Source organism: Lasioglossum baleicum, chromosome 15, assembly GCF_051020765.1.
Source record: "Lasioglossum baleicum chromosome 15, iyLasBale1, whole genome shotgun sequence".
Classification (NCBI taxonomy): domain Eukaryota; kingdom Metazoa; phylum Arthropoda; class Insecta; order Hymenoptera; family Halictidae; genus Lasioglossum; species Lasioglossum baleicum.
In genome coordinates this window covers 11792700-11806558 of record NC_134943.1, presented here as the reverse complement: position 1 = coordinate 11806558, position 13859 = coordinate 11792700, and the positions used below count along the sequence as shown (strand labels likewise).

At 43.0% G+C, this 13859-nt stretch overlaps 1 protein-coding gene across 3 annotated transcripts in view; it reads left to right on the top strand.

Moving 5' to 3' along the window:
- Nucleotides 1–13859, top strand: part of Hex-a (Hexokinase A) — a 36717-nt gene that overhangs the window by 22139 nt on the left and 719 nt on the right. For 2 of the 3 annotated variants that reach the window (XM_076439714.1, XM_076439713.1), the window contains exons 2-6: nucleotides 10836–10998; nucleotides 11386–11741; nucleotides 12333–12432; nucleotides 12633–12987; nucleotides 13267–13537. In XM_076439714.1, coding sequence (XP_076295829.1) covers nucleotides 10836–10998; nucleotides 11386–11741; nucleotides 12333–12432; nucleotides 12633–12987; nucleotides 13267–13537 — 1245 coding nt within the window. Of the gene's footprint in view, nucleotides 1–1086; nucleotides 1225–10835; nucleotides 10999–11385; nucleotides 11742–12332; nucleotides 12433–12632; nucleotides 12988–13266; nucleotides 13538–13859 lie in introns of those variants that run through there. The other variant, XM_076439715.1, reaches the window with a different exon arrangement.

Sequence of the window (13859 nt, the reverse complement as noted above, 5' to 3'; positions counted from 1 at the left end):
ATTTTGCCCTTGGGAAGACGAGCCTCCATCTCCCGTGTGGCACATTCACCGATGATGTTTCCGTCACAGCAAAGTGTACGACCGAGGGGAAGTTAACCCTTCCGTGGATCCCCACCATTCGCCACGAACCCCACTATCTCGCTAGATTCCAGTGCCGTAGCGTCACACCTGAAAACCTGGAGCATTCACTCCAAATTCATTATTCTTTTGCCAACAATTTTTCTTTTGCTTATTTCGATCATCTTTTCGTATTTTCCACGCTCCACACGCAAATCCAAAGGGAGCGAAAAAGAGCAGATGATTACGCACGAGATAAAACAATTTGGAGCATGTTCGATACCACCGAGTATCGATAACATTAATAATATGTGTTTGAATTCTCAATCGTCAATGTACATTTGAACGATTCTTTGCTACATAGAATCGCAACTTCATCAGATACCGTAAATCCCCGAAATCAATGGGTTTTAGATACCGTATCGTTCGATGCTTTATCGCAGGCAGAAATCATTGTGAAATAAACGCGGATTATTATTTCCATACAAAACGATTGAAACATTGCAAGGGGTAATTTCCATTCTCCAAAAGCATAAAGCTGCGCGTGTAGCTGTTTTCATAAACTTTTGAGAGCGACTGCGGCCTAGATTGACCTTTTATCAAAAGAAAAAAAAAGAAGGTGCATCCCGCACCCTCGCAATCCTGGGGAAACGAGAGTCTACCTGAAGGGGTTGTGAAAACCGCCTCGACCGGTAAGGGTGTACCGGCTCGTGTCCGCCAGTGGCCCGATGGTCTCCTCTATGGCCTCCTTCTCCGCCCCACCATTCGTCCATCGCACGTTCGCCCATGGGAGTGTAGGTACGCGCGTGGAACTGGCGCCGCCGTGCCAGCAGTCACGATATAAAACTCGTGAGGTACGCTGCTGGCTGGTGAATCGTACGCGAACTACTCGAGAAACACGGACTCTGTGGTCGGTGGTCTGTCAGGCGCGCGTGTAAAACCTCTCTCGGCAGCCAGCGTCTGAGAAATCGTTCGGGACGCAGTAACGAACCGGATCTCGTCGGTGATTCCACGAAACGGAGCTGACTTGTTAGTTTAGCAGAGCTCCAGCGTTCCGGGACAAAACGTGTGGCACACAAACTAAAGAGCAGTAGCTCGGGGTGCAACGACGAGGGTAGTGCTATGAAGACGTCGACGTTGTCCACGAGTGACATGATCAAGCAGGAGGTGAGAGATCAAAAGCGAAACCCTCTGCCATGATCTTCCACGCGTCGTGTCTGACGAGGAAACGACGTTAGAATACGTTAAAAGGATTATCCCTCGGTTTAATCCCCCGTTGTGATCGTTAATGAGGACAGTGGACAGTCAGCTCGCCAATTAGAAACGTGTTCGTGTGATCGTATGTCGCTGGAACGGGGAATACAGTGACTTCGAGTGGGGTGGCTAAAGCAGTCGTTATCAAAGAAGCAGGAACAGCGCCCCTACACGCGGCTACCTAGGTCAATAATCGCGTGACATACTCGGAAATCTTACGGTTTCGATAGTAACACTATCCCTCTGGGGGGAGAGTAATCTCAGTGATGTCTGTCGAAAGGGGGTTGCTATTTATTGTTCACCTTACGGCGCGGTCTCGTTCGGTCGGTAGCTAGGCGCTGGGTGCGTACGTCAGACAGGGATCTCCAGTCCGGGTGATAAAGAATGACGCGCGTTTGATTATCAGCCGATAACGAGAGCCAGTTGCGAAATGTTTGCCGACCTGTCTGATCGCGAGGGCCGCTGTAATGCGTGGTTTTTCGGGGGGGATTTACATCGCATGTGTCCCCGCGTTTCGTTATCGATTGTGACAGGCTCTGGTGGACGGAAAAAGTGGCACGGTCGATGCTGGCCCGCCGGTGTCAATGTGCACATCGTGGATCGATAAGCGTTGGCATGATTCTCACATTAGGCGAGCGTACGGAGTCGTTGATAACGCGAGTTCCGACTCCGTTGACTAGTGGTCGTCGAGGAGGCTCGGTCTTCCGATGCGAGTCGATAGCGATTCGTACTCGTCACGATGATATAGCTTGTTTCAAACGTCTCGGCTCGCGAGACTCGTCGATCAAGACGATTCCGGAGCCTTGATATTGATCCACGTTCACGTCCGACAGTGGGATCTAGCTGAGAAACGTGTGGCACACCGGTGCACGTGCGTAACGATTCCGGTTTCTGGTTCGGTTTGGCGACGAGGCCGTCTGATAGTGATAGCAACGATCGTTTTTCTGCGACACGAGGTCGTCGCGCCTCGGCGAAATGTTTCCGTCTGTCCGCTGTCCTTGACACTTCGCAGAGTTGTATAACAGTCTGTACCGATCCGAGCACACTCGAATTCCGGCGTGAAGGGAAACCGAGGAACGGGTTTCTTGCGCCCAGCCTTGGGCCGTGTCAATAGAGAGGTTCCTCGTGGCGGGGAGGCATTTGAAATGTTTTCGGGACAGCGGCCGCGGTCGATCGCTTCGTGAAATCGTCTGGAATCGCGGCGTTATACCTGCTTAAAATAAGTCCCCGCTACGAAGATACATTTGCATAGGAAAGCATTGCGTAAACGCGGCGATATCCACGGCCTGTGAATTCCGCCACGTGCATCACAGGGACGAATCACTGTGCATCGGTCTTTTGTACGTTCCTCGGATCGGAGTGCATGCGGTTCCCCCGACGACGTGCATGCACCAACTATACCATTCATTCATAAAACGGTCCTATTGGCTGGCTGGCGGGTGTGTCGGTGACGTCACCGACAGATCAATGCCACAGACGCGTGGAGAAAGGCGGCGCGGAATTGGCGGGAAATTCGAAGCGCACGCGATCCGACCCGAGCCCGGTCCAACTCGGAGTACAGTGCTCCAGGATAGGGCTGTTACTCTCCTTCGAATGTCGAACAGTTCGAAACTTCGAAGATTCGAATTTCGGAGCTTCGATTTCAGAAACTTCGAAGGCGATGAGAATCTGCGTAGATTAAAAGAAACGGAGTTTCGGAGCTTTGAACTTTGAAATTTCGCTGCTACGTTATATTTGATACAATTACGGACAGGGAACTTCGAAGCTTCGGAAAAGTAACAGCCCTAGTCCAGGAGCCAGGAGATCTTGACTAGAATACAACAGTCTGGGCAGCAAAAAGCGGGCTACCGGATCACTGTGCGGCGGCTGGACTTGAAAGTTCGTCGCAATAGGTGACGCAACGAACGAACCGCTTTACGTCTGATTAGATAGTAAAATGCCGCGTCGATTGATTCCTAATCGTTCTATTAGCATTCACTCGAGGGGCTCTAGGTACAGCGGAACTCGAGGCAGCGGACACGTGACCACTGGCCGATTAGGGCTAGTACGAAAATTGTTTCTAATTTTTCCACCGCGACGTGTCGAACGATGGATTCATAATTTATATTCAGATGAATATTAACTTTTTTCTTGCTCGGACGCGGGTCAATGATGTAACGGAGTTCGAGGTCGCCACGAGTATCAAATGGAAGGAGAATACTTGCTGGAAAAATGGCTGAGTTGACCTTGCGTGACCCTGAACGCCTGCTGACGAACTCGCACCCTTTTCGCACCGAAAAATACGAGTTCCCGATTCAATGATTACTTTAAAATTGAAATCAGCTCGTTCGCGACTGCCCTCGCCTCACATTATCATGGTTCCCTCTCTCTCTGCGCTCTAACTGTGTGGTCGTAAACAATTCGCACTAAGCTTTTTGTCCAAGGTATTACATTATACTTGAACTTGATAGCCGCTCGTATGTCTATTAGTTTCCATGATTTACCGCTGGAAATGAACACGTGTTCACGTGTCGAATACAATCGACTAATGTTCGTTCGAGGAACGGCAATGTTTTTCAACAAATGGAACGAATCGGATTAGCAACGAACGTGAATCAACCAAGTTGAATTCCGTTTTGAGTATGGGGTAAAACAGGCGCAAAGGCAGAAAGGGTATAAATTCTATACTAAATTTAGACATGGAAATCATGGTGCCATCTTCGCGAGGTTACGATCTTCAGTTTCGTTCTAAGGCTCCCGGTATTTTAAGGGAGCAATCATTAATCATCACTAGACTGCGGAATCAAATATAATTCCATTTTTAATAGAAACAGCCTTTGAGATCCAAAACAAAGAAAAATTGTACAAAAAATTCTGTCGAAAATTTTATATTCATTTATATCATTTATATTCATAAGCCATAAATGCATAAAGATCCGCAGTCTGATCATCACCTTGTCGCACAACGAATTCCTTCTCGAATTCTGCACGGTATTACTCAAACATTTCTATAAATTACAAATATTTTCGATGCAAATATAACGTCAAAGGCTCTCGACGTAATAATGATAACTGATTAGTTGCTTATGCGAATTCATAATTCCACTCATTTGCAAAAGCTGACGTCAAATGAAAATGTATTGGGAGTGACAATAAGTAATCTACCATACTCAACATTTACCTCCCGGTTGAAAGCTCACCTCCTCGAAAGAGAAAGACAGGAATAGATTTAAAAGTCAAGGCAGCTTATTGAAAATACAAATTATATTTTACGTTTTCTTGAGGTCGTACAGACTTGTTTTATTCATCACGTTACTATATGTATTCTCGACGTAAATCTATTAAACATCAGAAATACTGAGGCTCGGTTAGGGGAAGAGCTCGGGGCTTCGTTCTAAATCAGGAACAACGGAATCGAAAATAAAAACCACGAACCGGTCCGCGTTGTTTAGTCGAATTTAAACCGAAAGTCTTGTGTTCGATCGTGAACCTTCGCTTTCAGGGAACCGGTAGAAAAGGCGAGTGATCTTCCCAGCTTCCTTTTTCCCTCTTTCTCCCCACTTCTCTATCTTTGGAGGGAATTCCCGCAACGCGATACGATTGTCAATTAAGTTTTCCAATCACGCGACCTCTGTAATTTGCTGGTCGCCGACGGCAGTCGTTCTACATTTCTTTTTTCTTTCTATGACGCCTCGTTATTAATACTTGCTCCACATTCGACCGGCCGAAGCAAACCACCGGCTGCCAGATCGAATCGTACAAATTACGCTCCCGTTCATAAGTCCATCGGACACACGCCTGTGCGATGCCATAACAGCGAATTCGCGTTACGAAATTATTTAAATCGCTAAACGGGACAGCGCTCTATCAACCGTTCGCGTCGTACTGCAACAAATAGACAGCTGATTCGATAATTCCGTAATCGGATGATTGGACGACTTCCTGCAAAAATTTCTAGTCACCGTTCTGCGCGTCGAAAGCGTCGAACGCGACTGTCATCGGAGAAGGCAAAGTTTTTCCCTAAATTTAGAAGCCTCAAATGGTCGTCGCTTCGTCAATTATTTCTCTTAAACACCTTACAGTTTTCCAAAAATTACTGTACGCTCAAGACGAACATTTAACGAAGTCACTTAATTCTGTCATTCATTTTTTTTGTTTCGCAATTAAGATGAATCAATGCGCCGGCTAGATTGGACAGGTTTTCTCTCGTGACACGACCTGTGACATTTATTTAAATCTCGAACAAGTCTCAATGAACACACCCGTAAAATTTCACTAGTTCGACGATATTGAAACGAATGCCCAAAAACTTCTGCCTGGACTTTTAAGAAACGTACAACGGAAGGGATGAATTTTTAATTCTGTATTTTACGATCCGCGTCGCGCTCATTAGCATAAGCGTCCGTCCGTTGCTGCGAAAGGCCCGCGCGTGTGCTTGTTTGCATATTCGCGATTAAAGACAGCGATCGCATTAAAATTCCTATTTTCTATTAGCCGGTCAAGTGTTGGATGACTTGTGAACGATGGCGTCGGGAGCTAAAGCCGCTTTAATGATTCCGGAGCTGATCCATGTTGAGACAAATCGCGTCAGCATAGGTGAATATCATTCGCGAGCGTGCATCACCTGTTCCAAGGCGTGAAGGGGATTGGCCACGCTTTCCCGCGGAAAAGCGTACGCACCTGCACGCCTGATTTCGCAGGGAATTTCGCACGTGTGCGGATACGGGGTGTTTACAGTCTGGTCTATCGATCCGGTCCACCGGGCCAATGTGTCATGGCCCAATTTGGTTAGTCGTTTCTTTTGTTGTCTGCTCTAGGCTAGCGGAAAATGGACCTTAAGTCGGCCACGGAGTCGGAGGTTAAGGGCACAAGGCTGCAAGGTTCTAAACGATTAACTTTTTGCTCCTCGCATTTCGCTAGAACTAGAGAATGTATAGATGTGTATGCAATTATCGATTTTTGCACACGAACTTTAAGAGAAAGTGGAATCAAATCGAATCTTATTTTCAGAATAAATAAAAATCGTATTAGATTCTGTGAAATTTTAGACTAGCAATTTTTGAACATTTTCGGAAGCCTCAAATAATTTTTGCTTGCTTCTGCATTCTACATCATTAAATTACTTGTTTCCAATTTGAAAAATTAGGTGCATAGATTTTAAACGAAAATGAATGGGAATTTCAAATAGACTTCTATTCTTTTGCATAGTTTGAAAAATCTATTGCGATTATCAAATCAGGATGAAGATAGTTTAGATTAAAAAGTTTAATGTTAGACAAGTTAGAAATAATAAATAATTCATTAAATCTCGTTAAATAAATTTCATTTAGAAAGTATATAACTGATGTTGGCCATAAATCTAAGCGGTCTTTGTAAGTAATTTAAAAAAATTGTTCGTAGTTATACCGATGCAATTTTAATCGTGAACCTGGTAACAATCCTTCAGAAAATTATGAGTTAAGTACACTTTTAACCTTTAAAAGATCACGAATGGTTTTAAAAATCGCCAGGATATTTTGCGCCGTTTAATCTGGCAGAAAAGCTTTGAAAGTTGATTCGAAATTGAGTGTTCAGTGTGTACGCCGATCCAGATATAGGTCGATTACTCCTCTCCCGATTCGACGCATCGAATTTGAATGTCGACGTAATGATTACTTGGAATGTGCACAAAGGTTACGTCGATCTTACGTTTTTCTATCTCCACTGAGTAATTGAGTAACAGTCGTCTCGATCGCAAGCCGAGAAACCAATAAATTAGCTTTTGATCACGTCTCGCACCCAATTGTTCAGTCCAATGCTTGAATAAATTACGACTACGATTAGATAAAGCTCTAGGCTTTGCCATAATAATGTTTTAATTGCTACGCTCTTATCGTCGGAAATTCCAATTCATTTTTCCGGTAGACCGCGAAGTGCATCTGCGCCACATTCGGAATACGTTAAAATTCAGATGAGATCCTCGAATATGATTACGATTCTAATTGAGTTGTAAATGCTGTCACAGTTGAAAAGGTGAGCGCGATTTGCCCGAGCAAGTAATCGATACAGGAAATATTTAGTCGGCATAGAATTCTCCCGTGAAAATTCCTATCCTAACAGCTTTTTCGATGCTATGAAACCTGATAGAAAAACCAGGCTGACTCGATAACTGCAATTCGTGCCGCGCACCCTTCGTCATTGGATTACCGCGATGACAGACTCCAATATTTCCCCTTTCTCTGCATATCGATTTATGTTAGATCGTCGCACGTCTATGGAACTTTGAAACTAGGGCGATCTGCTGTCGAAATCGCGTCGAATGTATTTTAAGGCTATCTCAAAAATCGATTGGGAATTTTGCGCGTTCGGATTAACGTTAGAGACTTAGATTTTAGATTTGAGAATTCAATTACATAGTCACCATTCTTTTCTACAAAGAAATTAGAAGCTGTATTCGTTAAAATCTAACCATTGTGTTCTATTTTCAAATCTAACATCTAAATCTAATGTTAACCCGAACCCGCAGAATTCCAAATCGATTTTTTCTAATTGTAGAAAAGAATGGTGACTATATGATTATCCTGATTTTATCATAATTTGTGCTTCAACGAAGAAGTTCCTTCCGGTGAAAAATTTTTTGATAATTTCAGCAAGTGTGAGAGAAAAGATTAGGGAACCGTATTGAGACTGGTTCGGTGTCAACTGTGTTATGTATACTGAAACAGTTTCGCAGCGAGCGGCAGAGAGGAAGGAGAAACCATTTGTTGAGTCTCCCATTCGCGATTGGTCATCCTTGTTCCGCGCAGACGAAGCGCGCAAGATCGCGCGAAAACATGTTTGCTATCATTCAATTACGGCTTCCTCGGAATCGAATATGATGTCACGAGCCGCAGACAGAAAAGAGACAAAAATATTGATCGACGATTTTGCAATCAGCTTTCCACCAGGCAATCTGTGCAAGCCGTTTTACATAAACTATCGTTGTTGATGAAAGATGAAACGGTATCACAAGTTCGACGAGAACAAGAGTGAGGAGTGCTAGTCAAAGTTCATTTCAAACATCCAACAACGCTGCGATTCTATCGCGAAACCGAAGATGCAATCCCCATATAGCTTTCCATGGAATCGAACTTTCACCAGAACTCGAAATCGCAGTTCGTATCTCATTAGAAACTCCGTTATTAGGAAGTACCTGCAATTTGTACAGCTGCATCGGCTTTCCTAGTTGTTAGATGACTGGTAATGGGCACGGCGATCCCTTTCGAATGCAGTTAGGGTAATTAGATGCCGCGATGTTGCATGAAAGCTGGTGTTACCGCGGGGAAATGTATTATTCTTTAAAAAAATGGAAGAGAAGAATGCGCTCGAGAAGTACGTACTTCAGTAATTGTGTCTTTACAATTTTTTGAAACATTTCGTTTCTCTTTTTATAAAACGGGATTGTCCTAAATATCGATAACTAGATTTATGGCTTCTAAAAGTTTCCGAAAATTGTTAAAATATAAAATTTTAGAGTTTACAGAATTTAGTACGATTTTTCTCTACTTCAGAAGTACGAAGACTACTGCCATTGAAAATAAGATTTTACATGATTCTACAACGAGACTCTACAAAAATTAACAATTCCATAAACATCCGCAGTCTATTGACAACTTAATTCGAGAACTGAAAACGTGTGAACCCCAGTGAAAAACTACATTTCGATATGACGAATTAATTTCCAAAAATAGAATTCATACATATAATAACACTTTCACGTTTCCAGAGAAGAATGAAAAATATCAGTTTTCATTTCGTTTGAACAAAGTCTCTAGGAGATTTCGGATAGGTTAAAGGGTGTGCTAGGTTCTCCAAACACAGTTTGCTTTCTCGTATGGTTGACGTTGACGGACAGCCATTAAATCGATATTCAACGCCGTCGCTCGACCCTATGCTCGATTCTTTATCCGTTCTCGACTCTCTCGTTACTCTCTATGGTTGTACGCGATTTTTCCGGACTCTGACTCTTGGGTCTCGCACACGGACGCGCGTATAGCTGCACACAAAAGCCAGCTTGCATTCTTTCAACTCGGTCATGCTTAAACACATTCCTGGAATCGCATCGTTCACAGACTCTAGGCGGCCTAGTGTATGTTTCTGTCCTTCAATGACTGCTCGGGTTCACCCATCAAATATTTAAGGAATTTAACCCTTAGCACTCGAGTGGTGACTCAGAGTCACCACTAAAAATTCCTATGCCACTATTCAAAATATTGTTTGCATTATTAAATAGGTCTGTATCTAATCAGTTACTAAATATTTGAGTACCTAAACTTGACAACATAAAATGAAAAAAATCATATAGAGTGGAATTATTCTAGGTCGGAAGAAATGTTTAATTTTCGAGTTAAAACAGCTTCGAGTGCATGGGGTTAATAGGGGAGAGCTGGAAAGAAAACGTTAATGCGCTGTACGGGATCATGTTCATTATAAACACTAACAGTGTCAAGTAGCCAAGTTAAATAAGGATAACAAACATTATCTAATTAATCCTTTAGATAATAGATATTAAGACCAGAAGGTCCGCGAACAATGCAAGTACTCGCGTTACGGCTGGAACTGAAATTCAGCGCGGTGTGGCTGACCTAGACACAAGATTCTACTTAAACACCAGCCAGACTGGTGTTCCGTTTTTCTTTCTCTGCAAGTTCTTCGAGACGATACCATTCAATGAAACAATAGCATATAAAACGTTTCGTTTAACCACGATCGCCATTCTTCTCTTGCTTCTAGAAAAATCAATAATTCGCGGTCTCGTTTATTGGCCGACGATTGTACAAGGTAAACAGAAAATCATACATTTCTATGGCGGAATTAACCCTTGTGTAGTCAACCGGATACTGTATTTCTCTCAACAATTTGTTAATTTTCCTGTAAAAAATATCACAAAATTTCTCTGAATGTCCATGCTTTACTCGGTAACATATTCACACATTATTCCATGATTTTGAAAAATCTGTGGTACATGGCTGAACACTTTTTAATGGAACCTTCAATAGCAACAGCAATTTTCATTGTAAACTAACAAGTCACCCTGTATAACGTCATCTAATAGTGTCATTTAAGATTCCGATGTAAAAGAAAATTTCTATGTGCTTTCTTTTGGTACAGCACAATTATTGAAAATCCTATTAATAGGCTGCCGGTAGGTAAAGTGTTAATTTATAGTTTTATAATGAGAATTTTAAATATAGAAAGGTTTTAAATAATGTATACATTTTGGTCGACTACACAAGGGTTAAAAGAGAACGCGATCGATGACGAACGGTGAATCCCGGAGCATTGTTTACCAATCCGTTCGACACGGTGGTCGTCTATCGTTGAAACGCGTAAAATAATACCACTATCTTTGTCTGTGTCCCCCACTCACCGAATATCTACGTACGTATATTGAGTGCAGTTATGCAACATATGCAGCTGCGCGGACGACGCCGATATAGATAGCACATTGGGGAACCGTTCAAGGTCCTTTCGTAACGCTGTTACGTGGTCGTCGATCGATAACAAGATTTTCGTTTGTTTCGCAGATAAAGGACATCTGCAAGAATCTCATCCTCTCCGATGACCAGCTACGCATGGTCATGGAGAGGCTGGACGCCGAGATAAACAAGGGTCTCTCCAAGGAAACGCACAAGAACTCCACCGTCAAGTGCTTCACCACCTACGTGCAGGATCTTCCGGATGGCACCGGTACGAAAATCCTAATATTTCCAAAAAATCTCCGACAGTTCAACCACCTGCTAAAGCAGCTAAAACCACTTGATCAAACTTGTATACTGAAACGGCTGAAGTTAAAACAAAAAAGAAAGTATGAACGAGTAAATGGTTTTGCGAGGATGGGAAACGAAGAGAAATGATCATGGAAATGTAATACAAAAAAGTGGAAAATTCATTTTGACCCTTACCTGTTGAGGTGGGTTTTGCGTGTTTCTTGATGAAATGATTGAAATGAATCGGTTCCTCATTCCTCAACAGTTAATGGTTAATTAATCACTCAACCCGACGAGTGATTCAGTAAACGATTTATTGGACGAGTATGTTTCCGAAGGATTCACTCGAGAATTGAATGATTTGCAGAGAAGGGTAACTTCCTGGCCTTGGATCTGGGCGGCACGAACTTTAGGGTACTCCTGATCACCCTGGAGGGCATGAACTTCGACATGAAGAGCAAAATTTATGCGATCCCGCAGAGTTTGATGCTGGGCACCGGTACACACCTCTTCGATCACATAGCCCAATGTTTGGCGCTGTTCGTCAAGGATCTGAATTTACAAGACCAAGTCCTACCTCTCGGCTTTACCTTCAGTTTTCCACTGACTCAAGAAGGATTGACGAAGGGCTACCTCGTCAGATGGACCAAAGGATTTAATTGCGACGGAGTGGTAGATGAGGATGTTGTTGGTCTTCTTGAAGCGGCGATAGCGAGAAGAAACGTAAGCAATGAACTTCTAATTTCGTTTTTACGATTTATCGCTGAGTCATTCGTTGGGTTATTACCAGACTGCGGATGATTATGGAATTTTCAATTTTTGTAGACGAATTTTAAGAAAGTGGTACATACCAAATAAAACGTTCTGCATTGATTGTGGGCAGCAGAAATAAATAAAAAATTGATTTCACCCCCCTTAATGACTCCGTTACATTAAAAACAACTGTTTCATATTTCACCCAGACAATTTCTTCACGAATGCACAAAGATCCGCAGTCTAGTAACAACATTCTTGGGTCGAAGATAAATAAAAATCGTACTGAATTCTGTCGAATTTGATACTCCAGCATTTTTCGAAAATTTTTACACATCGTAAATGCATCAAGATCCGCAGTCTAGTTGTTACATTGAAATTGTTGTCCGGCAGACGATTATCTAACACCGCGTGTTAACGTCTCTTAAATTGACCAACAATTTCGTAAGAATTACGGAACAATGCAACACGGGAACAATGATTCGAAACAAAAAGGATCGCGTGCGCGGCTAACAGCGGATAATTGCGGAACGTGCATGATAATTTTGATTTATTGTGCAGGACGTAAAAATCGACGTGTGCGCTATTTTGAACGACACCACCGGCACATTAATGTCGTGCGCTTGGAAAAACAGGAACTGCCGTATTGGATTGATCGTTGGTAAGTACACAATTAATCAACGAAGGGAATAACATGACGTCAAGTACGCTTAAACGAGACACTCGGATTTTCGTCTCTTTCTGGTAGGGAAATATTAGCTTAACAAATATGTACTCTGTCTATACTCCGTCTAGTATTGAAACAATAATTATTATTGAAGAATTATTGATACTAATTCGTTCTTTTCTTTTTGCATTTAGGTACCGGCTCCAACGCCTGCTACGTTGAGAAGACGAAGAACGTGGAGTGTGCGGTGCCTGGGAATTTTAAGCCCGAGAAACCAGACATGTTAATTAACACCGAATGGGGTGCTTTCGGAGAGGGTGACGTCCTCGACTTCGTCATCACAGAATTCGATCAAGCGATCGACGATAACTCGATCAACCCAAAGAAACAGCTGTTCGAGAAGATGATCTCCGGAATGTACATGGGCGAGCTGGCGAGGTTGGTCCTCGAGAAGGTCGTCGATGCTGGCCTGCTTTTTGGCGGAAAGTGTCCCACCGACCTCAAAAAGCGAGGAAAGTTCTTCACCAAATACGTTTCCGAAATCGAGAAGTGAGTGGAATGGTCGAAAAAGTCGTGAACACAGTTGTCCCTCACTAGCAGAATTACCATTCTTCCCAGTCTACTCATTACTCGCTTCTGTCAGTTTTATAAAACAGTAGCTAACTATAGAAACGTACGATTTTCGGAAGTTTCGTGCTCAGAGACCGAAAGCAAGACAATAGGGTTACAAACGAGATACGCGAATGGAAACGAAACACTAACGAGGGAGAACTGTGTGCAAGTAGTTGCTCTTTGAAACTAGAGTTTCACGTTTTGTTTACTTTTCAGCGATCCCAAAGGTAAATACACGAACTGCCGCGACGTCCTAGCGGAGCTAGGTATGCGAAACGTGAGCGATCAGGATTGCGAGAACGTCAGGTACGTGTGCTCGGTGGTATCGAGGAGGGCAGCTCATCTCGCAAGTGCTGGCATTGCTACTCTCCTCAACAAAATGGGAGAGAACAACGTCACGGTCGGCATCGACGGTTCGGTCTACAGATTTCATCCACACTTCCACGACGTCATGACCGAGAAAATCAGGCAACTACAGAGTTACAAAGTGAGTATCACGGAGACCGACCTGTTTCTACTGTCAAGTAATAAACAACGTTGTCAACACTTGTTGGATATCATGAATTTTCTCTCCTTTATTTTTGATGACATAACAAATGTTCTCAATGCAATGTAAATGGTATCGCCAGGTGAATGCTTCGCTATTTTTTTTTTCCTCGAGGTCTTCTTTTCCGGAGTTTCCAAGGTGATCGATATTTTTGTCCGTTTCAATCGATATCACTGACATGATAGTAGCGACAAGTGAGAACGCGCGGATATGTAAGTCCGAAATCGCTAATATTCAATTTGTAATAGAACAATCTTCCACA